Raw genomic sequence first — 18,155 nt, 5'->3', positions numbered from 1 at the left:
GATTTGGCAATCGTGAGATTATGCTTGGCCCATCCAGCTTTTTGCATGCTTCAGCACTGAATGCTTAGCAGGGGTCACATTGCTTCTCTGTCTCTCTTTCTCTCTCTATCCCCCTCTCTGTCTCCTAAAGATAGATTTATTTATTTGAAAGGAACAGAGTTACAGAGAAGCAAAGGCAGAAAAGATATTCCATCTGTTGGCTCATTTGCTAAATAACCATAGCAAACATGGCTGAGCCAAGACCAAGCTAGGAGCCAGGAGCTTCCTCTAGGGATCGAAGCACTTGGTCATCTTCTATTACTTTCCCAGGACATTAGCAAGGAGCTGGATTGAAAATGGAGAAGCTGGGACTTGAACTGGTATCCATATGTGATGCTGGCATTGCATTTAAAAGCTTAATGTACTGTGCCACAACCAGGCTCCACATTATTTTTCTTCTAACCAAAGCCACTGACCCTGATAGAAATATCTTTTCATATTACAATTGAGAACCATCTTTCAGGCTTTGCATGAAATACTCATACTACCTGGTATTTCAATGTATGAATTAAAGGGTAAGTGTAAATAAAATTAAAAGACTAACTGGAGAGAACATCAGACAAACCAACTTAGAGAGGACCAGTTTAATGTATGAAGTCAAAACAGAGACTGTGGGTCAAAAACAGCAGTACAGGATAATGCTGGTAAAAGATGGCTTTAGTGAAAAGACTGACTAGTGAAATGTTAGGGAGTCAACACTTTTCTCCCCCTAATGCACTCATCCCAGGTGCTACTCCTAAAACTGCCAGAGTGTCCTAAAACAACTGGTGAAAAGTTGGAAGATTCTTCTCTACGAAAACTGAACCAGCCCAAGAGATGTACTGGAAGAAAAAGACAAATTCTTAGATACACATGCATTAGGAAGACTGAGTCATGAAGACATACCCAGATAGAATACTGACAAGTAGCATGATGGAGTCATCAGTAAGTCTCACCAAAGCAAAGGTCAGAACCAGAGGCTTCACTGTTGAATTCTACAAAGTACCTAAAGAGGAAATAATACCAGTTCTTAAATTGCTCCAAAACATAGAAGAGGAAGGAATTATTCTTTTTAAGATTTGTTTTATTTTTATTGGAAAGGCAGACTTAAAGAGAGAAGGAAAGACAGAGAGTAAGATCTTCTGTCTACTGGTTCACTCCCTAAGTGGCCACAGTGGTCAGAGATGAGCCAATCCAGAGTCAGAAGCTTCTTCTGGGTCTCCCACATGGGTGCAGAGTCCAAAGATTTTGGGCCATCCGGGACAAGAATCGACACCATATGGAAACCCAGCTCATGCAAGGTGAGGATTTAGCTACTGAGCCATCGTGCCAAGACCTCTAAACTCATTCTATGACAACAATATTATTAGAATACTAAAACATGATAAATGAAATAGCAAAAACAGCTATAAGCCAATATCCTGGATGGACATTGATATAAAAATCCTCAACAAAATACTTATAAGCTAAATCCAATACCACATATGAATCACCACCATCAGTGGGTATCATGCCAGAGATCTAAGGATGATTCAATGTACACAAATCAATAAATATGATTGATCTTATCACATCAACAGAATAAAGGACCAGTATCATATGATCATTTCAGTTGATACAGAAAAGGTATTTAATAGCACCCAAAATACTTTCGTGATAAAAATTCTGAACAATTTAGTTACAGAAGGAACATAACTAGACTTAATAAAAGCCATATATAACAAGCTAATACATAACATCAGACGAATGGAGAAAAGCTTAAGACTTTCTCTGTAAGATTTGGAGCAAGAAAGAATGTCAACTTTTATTTTTTGTCAACATAGTACTGGAAATCCTCCCCATAGCAATGAGACAAGAGAGAGAAATAACAGGCATTCAAACTGAAAAGAGAAAAGTCAAAGTATCATTGTTAGCAGGTGAAATGATCTTATTTTAAATTTTTTTCTGGATTTATTTTTCATTTTTTAAAAATTTCTAAATTTTATTTTATTTGGGATCCCCCCCCAAATTCCCACCCCCGACAGGTTTTCCCTATGTTGTCACAATAGTATAGTCCTTCATAAGGAGTCATAATTCCATCAGTCTCTCTTATTTAAGTGTGCCCTGACATTGCTGGTACAGACAGTGTCATGCAGTTTGGCATCCCATTGTCTACACATTTCCAACAGTTTCATTGGGAATCCATCTTTTGTTTGGAAGCAGGAATGCATGTTGCATTGTACCCCCACATCTGGATAGGGTAGACCCCAGTACTCCATCACTATACATTTCCATAAATGAGAAGCCATGAGGTGAAATGATCTTATACAGAGAAAAGCCCAAAGGCTGCATTGAGAAAACATCAGAACTTACAAACAAATCCAGCAAAGTTTACAGAAACAAGGTCAACATACAATCATCAGTAGCAATGCAAATTATCTGAAAAAGAAATTTTACAAAGCAATCTCATTTTCAGTAACTACAAAAATAAAATACCATTGAATAAATTTAAAGAGATGAAAGACATCTACATTAAATTCTGTTAAACATGTTGAAAGAAATTAGAAGACACATAGAAATTTAAAGATATCCTGTGTACATGGACTGGAAGAATACATATTGAAAAAATGCTCATACTACTCCAATAATTTACAGATTCTGTGCAATCCCTATCAAATTACCAATACCATTTTTTAACAGAACTAGAAGAAGAAGCACTACTAAAACTTGTGTGGAACCACAAAGCACCAAAGTAATCTGGGGTTAAAAGAACAAAGAGGAAATACCACATTACTTGATTACAAAATATATAACAAAGTTATAGTAATTAACATAGCCTAGCAGAGGCATAAAAAGATGCAAAGATCAGTGAAATGGAACAGAGACCCAAGACCCTCAGAGTAAACCCATATAACTACAGTCAACTGCTCTTTGGCAGAGGGTCTGAGAACACGCACTTGAGCAAGGACAGTATTTTTGATAAATGGTGCTAGGATATCCACATGTAAAAGATAAAACTAAACCCATATCTCTCACATTACACAAAACAAAACACACACACATCAAAAGAAAACCTCAAAAATAGAACTGAAAACTAGGAAACTATTAAAAACAACATGAAAATATTTTAGGACACTGGAAAAAGCAAATATTTATTACATCAACCACAAATACAGGGAGAAAAAGTAAAAATAGACATAGATTTTTATGAAATTGAAGAGCTGCTCAGCAAAAGAAACATCAACATAGTAAAGAATCAATCTACATAATGGGAGAAAATATGTCAGCATACCTGAGTATGGTTTAATAACCAGAATATTTAAGGAACTCAAACAACTCAGTACAAAAAAATCCAATTTCAAACGGGCAGTAGATCTAAGTAGCTCTCAAAAAAAAAAAAAAGACATACAAATGACCAATTGATACATAAGATATGCAATATCTCTAGTCATCAGAGAACTGCAAATCAAAACTACAATGAGGTATTACATCCCTCCAGTAGAATTGCATATTATCAAAAAGACAAAAGATTACAAGTGCAGCAGTGAGAAGTGAGAATCTTCTGACACTGATATTGGGAAAGCAAATTACTGCAGCCATGTAGAAAACATTTTGAAAATTCCTTTAAAAACTAAAATTTGAACTACTGTAGGATATAGTCTTTTCACAGTTGGGTATATATTTAAGGTAAATGAAATCATCCTGTGAAGACATTATGTTTATTACTGAACTATTCACAATAGCCAAGAATTGGCATCTAGAAATCAGGAGAAAGGCTAGGAAAATTCACACAAGACCCTGAAGGAAGGTAACCATCCCAATGCTACAGCAGGCTGCATGAGTAGTAAGAAAATAAGCAAATAAACAAGTAACTTTTAACTCTAGGGAAAAATAAGAAGCAGTAACATAATATATTATGTAGTCTAGCTGTGAACAATTTTGTTAGGTTAGTAATTAGTCACTCAATGGTGATGTAATTAATAATCTTAGTATATCTATTGACAGTATGAGAGGAGAGAAGTGCTGTAGGGATTGAAAGTATTTTTAAGAGTTAACTCATCATCTTCCATAGTAGGAAATTAGTTGACAAATATTTTAAAAATAAAACTAAAATGAGACATTGTTATTTAGACATGGCAGAAAAATGTATGTTGAAACAAGTGAAACTGAAAGTAGCTTTGCTGTTTTGTAATAAATACTATGCTTTGTTTTTTTGTAAAGATATGTTAATTATATCACTGTTTTTAGTCTAAAAGAGTGAATAAATAATTCTGGTGAATATGACTGTTATTGTATAACCACTGTATACTCCCCTAGACTCACTGTCTTTGAGAGCAATGAATTTTGATTTATTGACTTAAGGATTATTCAGAGCCAAGCTCAGTGCTTGGCACATAATAGGCACTTAATACAGAATGAATAAATAATGGAACAAAGATTATCAAACTATTATGGGAAGAAACACAAACCATCTGATAAGTTCCAGTGGTTGGGATATGCTGAGGATCAATGTTTCTTCTTAGAGAGAGAAGATATCCAGGGAGTAAGAACGAAATTCTAAGTTCTTTTTCTTTCAACCTCAGAATACAAGCAATTAAAAATAGACGCACACAGTTTCTTGGGAGTTTGAACCTAGACATTTCTCAGGATACACTACAAATACGTTTTTGAGGTTCATTTTAAATCATCTTCTGAAGGTTTAATCAGAAAGCATTTGAAGTCTAATATCAGAATATTAAGGTATCTGTTTTGCTGCATGTATTTCTGGGGCTCAGTGTGTCTAGTTTTTGCTTTAATTTTGACAGTCTTTATCCTGTTTAAGTTCCCCAAAAGCTAATGGCATCAAACCCTGTAGCACTGGTGAGAAATCTCAGCTATAAAGAAGGTTGCTGACATCCATCCTAAGAGTTGTCAGAAACAGACAGCTTTACCATGGGGAAAAGAAGGTGGACATCATTAGAGAATCCTAACAAAACCACTATAATTATCTGAGATTTTTAGCACTGAAAACAGCTGCTTTTATATGAATATCAGCAGGTTCCTCAATGATTGCTTTTGCTAATAATCTACCATTGACTTTAACCATCCAGAAACAATCGTATATATACATATGTATATTATATATGATATTACGTATAATCATATATATGTCATATATATGATATTATGTATAATCATATATATATTTGATATATATATCAAAAAGAGGGGTTAGTCACATACTAAGTATTATAAATATTTTCAAAGATGACCCAGTACTATAAAGTCTTTGTTAATTCTACCTATACAAAGATTTTTGTGAAGTGTTAGAAATTAACAAATGCTAATGATTTATATTTAACAATGTCTTTTGTGTAGAAAACTCTTTGGCTTTAAGAAAATAATACCCCATGGCAGGCATAGGCTCTGGGGCTGAGAATGAGACTAGTAGGGGAACTGGGAGCACTCCCCTGCTGAGCTGCAGCTCCCACTGGTGAGCATGAGAGCCAGGGCTGGGGGCAGTCTAGGCTGGTCAAGGTGGCAGCACCCACTGGCATACCAAATAGGACTGTGTCTGGAGGTGGATCAGGCCGAGCTAAGCTGCAGGACCTATGGGTGTGCACAAGAGCCAGAATGGAATGCAGGATGAACTAGGCTAGGCCTGCAGCACAGGCCAACACACATGAAAACTGGGGCTGGGGGTGGATCTAATCGGGGTTACTGGGGATTAGCCCAATTAGGCCGAGAAACTCACTGGTGTGCGTGAAGACTAGGCCTATGGTAGGTTGGGCTAGGCTAGAGTGCATATTCATCACTATGCATGAGAGATGGGGGTAGGGGCTGAACTAACCATGCAGCTGCATCCACCAGTATGTGTGTTGGAATGGTGCAGGTGACAGACTGCATCTGACCCTTCACTGGCTGGCTCCCAGAAGAGTCAAGTCTGAGGTCACAAGTGAGGTTTCTTGGAGGACTACCCAACTAAAGGGCTGAACTCAAACCCTGTCCTAAGGGAAACCCCAAGATATGTGGTCTGGCCTTGGATGCAGTGGACAGCATGCCCAGTTGAACATGGCGGACATGAAATCCCATTCATCTAAGCCATCAGAGGGCCTGGAGTTCCTAATCAGAGAATGGAAAGCAGAACAGGTTGGACAGTTCTCCTGCCCAAGTTTTGCATAAGTGTTTGGGTCTGTGGATGACTAAGGTGGACCTTGTCAGACAACAGACCTTGGAAATATTTTCTCAACCCTGGTGCAACAAAAACTGATGATGTCTCAGAACTATCAAAATCACTCAACTAACATCCTCAGAATACACACTGGGGTCTCTGAGGGGTCACCCCCCATCTGTAGATGCTAATGTAGTTTCACAACAAAGAGCAACCCCTTTCTCCTCCTCTCCTACAGACAGATGCAGGAGAAAAAAAAAATTGAAACATTTGTCCTACCCACTTTCCTGCATACCTGACCCTCTCCACTCTGATCAGAGGCTCACATGGGAATGCATCCTTCTCAATGATGTAAGCAATGTCCAATAAAAATTGAAAAATAAATAAATGGGGATAAGTGAATACATCTTTAGGGGAAAAAGATGATAACCTAAGCAATAAGAAACACATTTAAGAAAAATTTAAAGGAACACAGGTAGCAAAGAAAAGTCCTATCAGTGTGAGTACAATCTTTAAGCTCTGTAAACACAATGAAGAAAGTTCCAACTTATTTCTCCCTAATAAGTCTTATCCTGCTTCTAACCTCAGGCGCTGTTCCCCTCTCCTATCCACGCATGCATTCATCCCTTTCTTCATTCATTGAAAAAACCTGTTGCTCTTGGCAGCAGTTGATAAACAGTGTAGGCAACAGTAAGTATTAAGCAGATACATCTTTGCCTTGAGGCACCTCTCTGCTTTAAGGGGAACAGAAACATGAGCACATAACCACCTTAAAACAAGAACCACAAGGAGAAGCCGTAGCTCTCCGGTCCTAAAGCAAGAGGATGGCTTCAGTTAGGAAGGTTATTAAAGGCTTCCAGAGGAGGCTTAGCTGAGCTGAGCTCAAAGGATAACTTAACAGGATTCAGAGCCCTGCACAACCACCAATCGGCTAATCCTCCCCTTGCTAGCGTCAGCATCCCATTTGGGTGCTGGTTTGTGTCCCCGCAGTTCCACTTCCCATCACGCTCCCTACATGTGGCCTAAGAAAGCAGTGGAGGATTCCCAAAGCCTTGGGACCCTGCACCCTCATGGGAGACCTGGAAGAAGCTCCTGGCTCCTGGCTTGGGATCAGCTCAGCTCTGGCCATTACAGCTTTTTGGGAAGTAAACTAATGGATGGAAGATCTCTGTCTCTCCTTCTCTCCTTAAATCTGCTTTTTAGATAAAAATAAATCTTCATTTAAACAAAGATCAGGACTTAGCAGGCAAAGGAGATAGTATGTTAAGAACCTGGGGCAAATAGAACATGGGAATTATGAGAATGGTAAGTTAAGGCAGTAGAGGTAGGATATAATACAAGCAGGGGCTGACAAGTTGATGGGATATACAGGTCATGACAGTTTTATTTCACCCTGAGAGCAGTGGGAAACCACTTGAAGATGTATAGTATCAGCAGAAGCAGTGCCAGAGAATCTCGACTTCTGCCCCAGACCTAAAAATTAGAACCTGGATTTAAATATAAAGCCTTGATGGAAGTTTGAAAATCACTGGGCTGGACACTCTGTGAAGTATTTTGTCAATAACAGGTAAAAGAAAGAATAAAAGCCAGAAGAGGAGAGATTGGAAATAGAAATGCAAGAGAGAGAATCCTAAAGGGAAGAGGCCAGAATCAAGAGACCTGATTAACCTAGGGAAAGAGTTGGGTGTCTTTTTTCAGAAAAATGGAGAAGAGGAATAGAAGAAAAAAAAATAACAAATTTGGACAGGTGATACACTTTTTCTAGATAAAATTGGTGGCAAGTTCAACCATTATTAAGAAAAGGCTTTAGGTTAAACAGTACTCCATAGCTTAGAAATTCTGTAACTTGTAGTGCTGTAGCTTAAATGGTATTTTAAGCTACATTTCTTTTTCTTTTTCTGTAACTTCTTTACACATATATGTATATAAATATTAAGTATTTTCATGATGACTTACAAAGACTTCTATATTTATGAAAATAGTAAGTGTAAGTTGAATCATAAACTTCACTGGTACCAAATTATATAGTTTACTAGCAGTATAAAGTAAAATAAATTATTTGCAAAAATCTGTAAAAACTTGAAAGAATTAAAAAAAACCCTTAACACCTCTAGTTTTTATGCCTGCAAAGTTTTCTAAATCAATAAAATGATCTGAAAAGTTAATGTCATAGTCAGATATATTAGTGATTTACTTCATTGGTTTTCTGATGACCATTTATCATGAGGTATACAATCTTCAAAACTTGACATGTTTGCCTCTTATATAAACTAAATATTTGATTTATAAGACACAATGAACAAAATACAATGGGGCTGTCATGTTTTCTCAGTTTCTAATTTATTCAACCTCTGCTCAGTATTGATCCTGACCAGCAGAGTGACCCAAAGATAAATTTATTCATCCCACAGTTTAGTCAGGAACAAGCCAAAATTTATAGATTTTTCTAAGGCAGACGATGACAGGCAGTCAGAGGGATGACAAATGACTGTCTTTAGATTTAGTAAGGACACTTGGGCCAGACGTTTCCAATAAAGATTGGACCATGCTGGTCAAACAGAGGTTCATCAGTGGCCATCATTAATCGTGGCGAGAGCGCAGACGGCTGCGCAGGAGCTTACCAGCCCTGCAGGGGACACAGAATTAGCTCCCCAGTATTTTGCAGCACTGCTTTACACGATAGCATGACATGATCATTTATCAAACAGAGACTGTCCAGAAAAGTGTCTGCTTCCTTTAGTAACTTAATGAAGAACCAGGAAAGTGAAGGCATTTTATTAAAGACAGGAAGGCAATGAGCAACCAGAGCGTATCCAAAGGGTAATCGTGTTTCAGCAGGGGATTAGGTCAGTCTTGAGTAAACATACACTGGAGGGAGTATGTTGAGGGTCATTTATCAAATGAGAAACAATTAGCAAAACGCTTAACCACTCTTTTTATCTGTATCAATTTAGAGTTTTCTTATACAATGGCTTAACTTTTAGATCATAGGCATTATATCAACACTGTAGGAAATGTAATGCACATTCCCTTGCCTAAAAGTTTTTAGAGTAAGGGAAATAACAGTATAACTCACTTATAAGATGATTACAGCGCAGTAACGCTTTTGGACAAATGTGGCGAGGTTACACTTCAGGGCTCAGAATGAAGGGCTAGAGTTACTGTTTGTGAAGATAGCTTTCCTAGAAGACATCAACGATTTGTTTGTTAGTAGGTTACAAGCTTCTTTTTTCTTATAAATTTTTAAAATTTATGTTGACAAGAATGAAAGTAAGGAGCATTAGCTAAGGAGTGGAAGAAGAGAACTAGCACAATTACTACTCGTCTGTTTTGCACCAAGCACTTCACATGCCACGGCAACTAATCCCAATTACTCTCACTTCATAAATGGAGACATAGACTTGTCTAAAGTTACACAACAGGCAGCAGCATTGACAACTTTAGGATTACCCCATAATTCCTTAGGTTTTCTTTTTTCAAAAAAGACTTATTTATTTTTCTTGGAATTCGGATTTACAGAGAGGCAGAGAAAAAGATCTTCCATCCACTGGTTCATTCCCCAAGTGGCCACAATGGCTGGAACTGAGTCATTCTGAAGACAGGAGCCAGGAGCTTGTTTCTGAGTCTCCACACAGATTCAGAGTTCCAAGGCTTTGGGCTGTCCTCTACTGCTTTCTCAGGCTACAAGCAGGGAGCTGGATGGGAAGTAGAGCAGCCAGGATACAAACTGGTGCCCATATGGGATCCTGACACACACAAGGTGAGGACTTTAACCACTAGGCTACTGCGCTGGGCTCCTGCCTTTTTTTTTTTTTACATGTTATTTATTCAGATTTTTCAGAATCTAGCAAAGACCAAATTCTGGGTAGATATACAAAGTAAATCACTATTTTGGAGTGATGTATTCACTTCTCTATTTATTCAGCATTTTTCACAATAGGCAAGATATGAAAACATCCCAAATAGATTAATTATTTTGAGTAATTTATTAAATATTAAATTTATCTCATTTTAAAATGTAAAACTTTTGGTAACATTTAAGACATTCTCAATGTGTACTTCACTTCCATTAAATACTAGTTAAAATAAAATATAGTTCTTAAAAAGAGGTGAGAAAGAAAGCAAAAAAAGGAGTTGGAGAGAGAGTGAGGAAAAGTTGAGAAAAACTCGAATAGGGATAAACAGGAGAGAAGAGGGTAAGCTGGGAGAGCTGATTCATAAGTGCTATTAATTTGTTTTTCTTACTTTCGTTTGGGTTATGGACCACGAAACAGTCTAATTATTCCTTGAAATATCAATTAGCTACTTTATGAGCTATAAAAGCACACAAGTGTTTATGATATAATTGTAAAACAAAATTATGCCACAGTATGGTGAAATTTCAATAGAATTCCCTATGTTCAAAAAGGACTGGATTGTCAGGAGTTTGGGCTCACATTTAAGATGTCAGTTAGAGGGCCCACCAAGATTCCTTCATCCAGCACTGGAGTACCTGGATTCAGTACCTGAATCCCAAATCGTGGTAACATAGCTCCTGGGAGAGAGCAGACCTGGTTGCTCAGGTGACGGGGTTCCTGCCACCACATGGCAGTCTGGATTAAGTTCTAACTCCTATTTTCAGTCCTAGGCATTGAGGGGTTGGGAGAGAGAGTTGGGAGTGTGTGGGCAGTGAAACAGGAGATGGGGGTGCTCTATTTCTCAAATAAAAACTTTAAAAGACTAGAAGGATATACAGTAGAATATTAAATGTGATCTTTTTGTATGATTTGGGTTTTTTTCTCCTACTTTCTTTTTTCTCTTGCACATTTTTGAAAATGAATACTGATTTTCAACTAAAAAAACAACATATATATCTTGCAATGGCGGTGGACGGCTGACTCACTACTCCTTAATTGCTTTAATCTGTAAACATCCATAACTCTTCCTAAGAACAGTGCATCTTCTGCAGCAAGTTTTTTTCCTGAGCTACTGACTGGGTTCATTTAAAGAAGTATGACAGCGGACACTTCTGTCAGCTGCAACCCAGGATCTCTCTTCTCTATTATCAGTGCAGACCATTTTATGCTAAATAGGTGGCGCTGAGCTAGAACTCTATAAAAGTGACCATTAAAAATAGTCAACTGGATTGGATATTTGGCATAAGGGTCAAGATCCCATATAGGATCCCTACATCCTACATCTCAGTGCCTGGGTTTTGGTCTTAACTAATTCCTGCTTCTTGCTAACGCATAGCCTGAGAGGAAGCAGATGATAAAACCGAGTGGTTGGGTCCCTGCCACCCACATTGGAGACCCAGATTGAGTCCCTAGCTCCAGGCTTCAGCTTGTTCAGGTCAATTTCCAGGGATTTAATAAGTGAGTTGGCAGATGGAAAATTTCTCTCTCTCCCTACATGCCTTACAAGTAATAAATAAATAAATAAATACATTTTAAAACAAAAAAATTCCTATGTGCTAGAAGAACTGATAATTGTTAAATACCTATGTCTTGATTTTTCTTCTCCAATTACAGGATTTGGAGTTTTTGCTGCCCAAGCTGATGAAACTGTGGAAAATGGATTTAAGTGGAAATCCGGTTTGTCACAAGCCAAAATACAGGGACAGGCTGATTTTGGTGTCTAAATCACTGGGTATATGTTTTATATTAATATATTTTTCTTAGAGAAAGGTATCTGCTTCGCTAGTTACCAGCAAGCTTTCAGAAATATAAATACAACATCTTGATCTGAACTTTAAATTTGGTATTTTGAAAATAGCAAAAGTTAAAATTTGAAAATACTCATGAAACATGAAAAGTATATGCTTTCTGAAATAATTAAAGAGAAAATATAGCTATAACCACACACACACACATACAAATAGTTACATATGTGTAGAACAAGTTGACCTTTTGCCAAACTTTCATTGGTACAGATTTGCTGATGATCCCAAGAGACTCCTGAGTAGATAACATTGATCAATGTTTTCACTGCTTGACATTTGCCAAATAGTACCGTAGGAACACATAGGAGTCCCTTTCATTTGAAAGTGGATAGGGTAGGGAGCCCCTGAATGAAACCCTTGCAAATATGAATATGCGCTATCGTTGGGGGGAAACGGATAACTACACGTGGTCAGTAATGACAACATTACACAGCATCAGGGAAATGCGAAAATACTCTCTTGTGAAACACTTGTGAGAGAGTTTCCCGTATCCAAACTTCTATGACGTGCTGTTCTGGAGGCTAAAACTAGCATGACAAAACTGCTTCAAAGCTCCTCACTGTCATAAAGCCTCACCAATCACAACACTAGTGCAGCAGTTCTCTGCACTGAGGAACAAGGCATATTACGAAATGAAATATTTTTTTTCCAAAAATGCATATTTAAAGACCACGCAGTGCCCTTATGGGTAAGAAACAGAAAATAAAAATGCATTGTGCATGCATTTTTAACAGCTCTACAGATGATTCTGCTATACAACCCCACACCTCAATATTTCATCCACTCCCATCTCTGCCCACCCCTCTTTCCTCAGCAAGCAGAATAAAATTAATAATATCTGATGATGAAGAACTTCAGTATTGAGACCATTTCTGTATGTACTTCTTGTGAAACAGTATCATGATAAAATTGCAAAACTTACAAAGATAAACATATTTCCAAATAAAGAGATTTAGTTTTGGGTAAATATTATATTTTATAATTACAAAACATTTTTAAAAATATATGAAAACCAAATGTAACTTACAATACCACTGTGAATCTGCTGACATATCAGGAAACATCCTTCCGTCTTTTTTTTTTTTGCTTCTAAAGATTTATTTCATTTGGAAGGCAGAGCCAGAGAGAAAGAATCTTTCATTCACTGGTTCACTCCCCTAAATGATCACAATGGCCACAGCTGACTAAGTGGAAGCCAAGAGCTCCCACTGACTGGGTCTCCCACGTGGGTGAAGGAGCACACTAACAGAACGAGTGGAAATGGAGCAGATAGAACTCAAACCAGCACCCATTTGGGATGCCAGCACTTCAGGTGGTAGCTCAACCTGATATGCCACATTGCTGGCCCCTAGTCTTTTTTTCCATGCCCATATATTAAACTGCTTTTTAAATTTTAAATTTGTCCTACCTACTCTCATTTCTTAGAATGTAAAGCCAAAAAACACAGGATTTAGGATCTGGTTTAAAAGTAACCACCTAAGACAGTCCATATAACTGGTTTACTTAGCATGAGTGGAAGTGAAATTTTGTGTTGACAGCAACTCATTAAAATGAAATAAATCTCACAGGATCTAATGCCTTTTACCTTGCTTCCCCTCCTAAACCACTTCCACATGTAAATGTCAATTAAGATCAGTTGGGGAAAAGAGGATAGAATCAGGTTAACTGAGGCAGTTTCCTTGTCATTATTCAGCTTTGTCTGGGATACTACATCAGGAAAAGGGAATTGTAGCCAAAAAAAAATGGGGATTTTCATTCTATGTCTTTACAACAAATGTTTTAAAATGTGTTGGTTACGAATAATCCACTCAAAAATAGTGAAAATTACACAACTGTTAATAAAATCATGTCTATAAAGACCTCAAAAAAATACAAGTTGAAAGAATTCAATATAAAGACCTCAATGTAAAATTATAAATCTTGAGATGTTTAATGATTAAACTCTTAGCAAATTTCTCAAATTACACTTTAGTTAGGGCTACTCTTCAGTCGCAATGACATATATGGAGACAGCTATATCTCTACGATTCTGGTTTATAGAGTATCCTCCCCCTATCCGTCATTGTCAGCTTCTCGAGGTTTCAGTTACTCACAGTCAACTGAGGTTTGAAAATAAAGAAATGGAATATTTTGAGAGACAGAGACCACATTTACATAAACTCTTTTAATAGCATTTTGTTACAATGTTTTATATTTTATTATTATTTATGTTGTTCATCTCTTATTTTCCTAAGTTATAAATCAAATTTATGGTAGGTATCTATATATAGGAACACACACATATATTTATACATATATATATATTTGTACTATAACTGATATATATATATGACATTTTATATATATATATACACACACACGCAGGGTATAATAGTCCACATTTTTAACCATTTACTGGGGATCTTGGAATCTATTCCACTTGGATAAGCAACATTAATTATATCCTACTTTCATCACTTTATTTTGTGCTTTGGGTATAATACAATATCATATTAAACGGCAGTGCTAATATTTTCAGTAGTACCACTAATATCTTGTCAGGAAATTATCACTTTTCCCTGAAAGAATATAATCTAATACATTTTAATATGTCCTTTTTACATTCTGGGACCCAGGGTAAAAAATCACATGGATGATGAAAAAGAATTGCTTAAGTTCTTTATTTGAAAGAGAGAGTTATAGAGAAAGTGAGAGACACAGAAAGCTCATCTATCTGCTGGTTCACTCCCCAAAATAACAACAGCAGATGTTGGATCAGTCCGAAACCAGAAGCATCTTCTGGGTCTCCCATTTGGTTTCAGGGGCCCAAGCACTTGGGCCATCCTCTGCTGCCTTCCCAGGCACAGTAGCAGAGAGCTGGCTAGGAATTAGAGCAGCCAAGACTAGAATCAGAACTCACAGGGGTTGTTGGACTCTCAGGCAAAAGCTTTACCTGCCATGTTACAGCACTGACCACAAAATTGCGTGACTTAAAAAATCTATTATATAAAGCTTTATTGGAAAATACAATCTTTTTATTAATTAGAAGCCATTTGTATTTATGTTTACAAGATAACATAAAAATATTCTCTAATAAGGGAATTGTTCAATATTTTTATTTATGTCCCATACAAACAATGTGACCAGCCACTGAAAATTGTGTTGATGGGCAGGTATTGGCATGGTGATTAAGATACCAGATGGGACACTCACAACCCATTTTAAAGTAAGCAGAGTCCTGGTTCCACTCCTGATTGCCGTTTCCTCCTAATGCACATCCTGGAAGGCAGCAGGTGATAGCTCGAGTAGTTGGGTCCCTGCCATCTGTGTGGGAGTCCTGAACTGAATTCTTGATGCCAGCTTCAGCCTTGCACAACCCAGGCTGCTGCAGCTGTTGGAAAGTGAACAAGTGCATGGAAGAGGGCCCGGCGGCATGGCCTAGCGGCTAAAGTCCTTGCCTTGAACGCCCCAGGATCCCATATGGGCGCCGGTTCTAATCCCGGCAGCTCCACTTCCCATCCAGCTCCCTGCTTGTGGCCTGGGAAAGCAGTCGAGGACGGCCCAATGCTTTGGGACCCTGCACCCACGTGGGAGACCTGGAAGAGGTTCCTGGTTCCTGGCTTCGGATTGGCGTGCACCGGCCTGTTGCAGCTCACTTGGGGAGTGAATCATCGGATGGAAGATCTTCCTCTCTGTCTCTCCTTCTCTGTGTATATCTGACTTTGTAATAAAAATAAATCTTAAAAAAAAAAAAAAACAAGTGCATGGAAGATCTAAAAATAAATAACAATGAAAAGCATATGTTATATGTTTAAGGCAGTTTAAGAGAAGTTTATTTCAGCCTATGATGTAAAACTAAATCCATGTGCTCTAAACTGAACGTATGTATATTTATTTGTATCATTATGTGTATCCAATATATTTGTTAAACATATGCATTTTTCTGCAGAATTTCTTGATGGAAAAGAAATTAAAGATGTAGAAAGACAATTCCTGGTGAATTGGAAAGCATCCAAAGATGCCAGGAAAATCAGCAAGAAGAGAAGCATCAGAAATGAGGATGCCAAGAACTCTTACATAAGTAAGCACACTGCCATTACTAGCTCCCGTTCTTGCAACAAAGGCAATAATCTTACAAAGAAAGAAACAGCCAAGAAATAATTCGTGTGTATGTGTTTAGATGTTTCAGTTTAGTGCTTTTGGTTTACTTTTTTTTTTTAAAAAAAAAAGCTTATTTATTTAGTTGTGCATAAAGATAAATACAATTATAGGGAAATTATGCTTGTATTTATGTATGAAAATGGTAGCCATTATGACCAAAACTTATGTTTGGGTTATGCCTGCTATGTAAACACAGAGCTGTGAGACTTGGGAGAAAATGTGTGATTTTATATTTGGCAAAAGTGCCTAATATCAATAATGTAAATTGTAAAATAATAATCAGCTATAAAAATTTTGGAACTTGAGTCACTAGTCTATTTGATGAGCAACAGTACAGAAATCAGAATAGAAAATTTTAAAAATCATAGCTTTTTTTCACTAAGATAGAAAATAAACATGTATCACAATCACATTGGGCCTGCTCTTTGTGGCCTGTCTGGTTTTATGCATACACACTAACACTTGAATATTTGGATTATAGCATACTCGCAATGTGTTATAAAGAATACACCAACCTCTCTTGCCTGCCTAATGCAACCACATGTAATGCATACTAATGAGATTTTTCATATTAAGGAACATCCTGGAATTGACTAACAAATTTTGCAGTCTGTGACACTGAAACGATCCTCTCCCTTCCTTCTTTTCATGATAATGTTTGTCGATGATATACTTGTCTCACAGTTGTTTATCGTGAGTTGTGAGAACATAGAAAAGGGATCAGGGCAATGAAAAAGAATAGGGGAACTGGAGTAATAGACTGAGGCTGTATGTAAGTTTAGCATATCCTCAGAGCTCTGTACTCAAGGATGAGGAGGTTGACATGAGGAGAAGCTGAGGTGAAAGGCATGGAGCTCTGGTGATTTTGACATGACCCCAACTAGTAAACAAAAACAACAACAATCTTTAAAGTAGCATGTATCAACAGCAAATAAAAAAAAAACAGGAAATCACAAAAAGTCATTTGCAATATCAATCAAAAGAAGAATGATAAAGACGCAAATGAGAAGACATTCCATGTTAAAATTTCCACATTCTAAAACTGATCTACAGATTCAATCAATCCCTATCAAAATCACAGGAGCATTTTTTATTTTTAAATTTTAAAACTGAGAGGCAGGAAAACAGAAGTCTCCTTCCTACTGATCCATTCCCCAGATACCTGCAATGGCTATGGCTGTAGCTAAAAACACAGAGCCAAGATCTGGGAATTCAATCCAGATCCCCCATGGGAGATGTCAGGACCCAGCTGTTAGAACCGTCATCACTGCTGCCTCTTAGGGTTCATAAAGTTGGACTTTAAAGAAAAACTGGACTTGAGCCCAGGTACTCCAATGTGAGATGCATACATCTTAACTATTGTCCCAAACATTCATTCTCTAGTGGCATTTTTAAGGAAAAAGACAAAAAATTAAAATTTATATGAGAAAAGACCAGCAAGAGTCAAATAGATTTACCGAAAGAATAATGAGGCTATAGGTATCACAATTCCTAAATTAAACACTACCTAAACAATTGTTATAGAACTATATGACACTGCCATAAGATAGAAATATGGAACAATAGAACACAACTGAAAGCCCAGAAATAAATCCACACATATATGCTCAGCTGATCTTTAACAGGAATATGTAATGGGAAATGGACATTCTCTTTGGCAGATGGTGCTGGGAAAACTGGATATCCACATGTAAAATAATAAATCATGAATCTCATACTATGCACAAAAATCAATTCCAAATGGTTAAAGGCTCAAAACCTAAGACCCACAACTGTAAATCTCCTGAAGAAAATACAAAAGAAAAGCCCCATGACATGTATCTTGGCAGTGATTTCATAGGTGTGACATCAGACTCATGGAATAAAGCAAAAAATGGGCCTGGCGTGGTAGCCTAGTGGCTGAAGTCCTTGCCTTGCATGCACCAGGATGCCATATCGATGCCAGGTCATGTCCTGGTGGCCCTGCTTCCCATCCAGCTCCCTGACTGTGGCCTAGGAATGCAATAGAAGACAGCCCAAGGCTTTGGGACCCTGCATCCCTGTGGGAGACCCAGCAGAGGCTCAGGGCTCCTGGCTTCAGATCCACTCAGCTCCTCTCCAGCCACTGTGGCTGCTTGGGGAGTGAATCAATGGATGAAAGATCTTCTCTGTCTCTTCTCCTTTCTG

General features: G+C 37.6%; 1 protein-coding gene across 4 annotated transcripts in view; it reads left to right on the top strand.

Moving 5' to 3' along the window:
• PPP1R42 (protein phosphatase 1 regulatory subunit 42) overlaps positions 1–18,155 on the top strand; it is a 48,384-nt gene that overhangs the window by 20,792 nt on the left and 9,437 nt on the right. For 3 of the 4 annotated variants that reach the window (XM_058668703.1, XM_058668704.1, XM_058668705.1), the window contains exons 6-7: positions 11,659–11,776; positions 15,778–15,909. In XM_058668703.1, the coding sequence (XP_058524686.1) occupies positions 11,659–11,776; positions 15,778–15,909 (250 nt within the window). Of the gene's footprint in view, positions 1–11,658; positions 11,777–12,583; positions 12,736–15,777; positions 15,910–18,155 lie in introns of those variants that run through there. The other variant, XM_058668706.1, reaches the window with a different exon arrangement.

Source organism: Ochotona princeps, chromosome 9 (assembly GCF_030435755.1).
Source record: "Ochotona princeps isolate mOchPri1 chromosome 9, mOchPri1.hap1, whole genome shotgun sequence".
Classification (NCBI taxonomy): domain Eukaryota; kingdom Metazoa; phylum Chordata; class Mammalia; order Lagomorpha; family Ochotonidae; genus Ochotona; species Ochotona princeps.
Note: the sequence above shows the minus strand (reverse complement) of the source record. Positions and strands in the feature narration are given on the sequence as shown.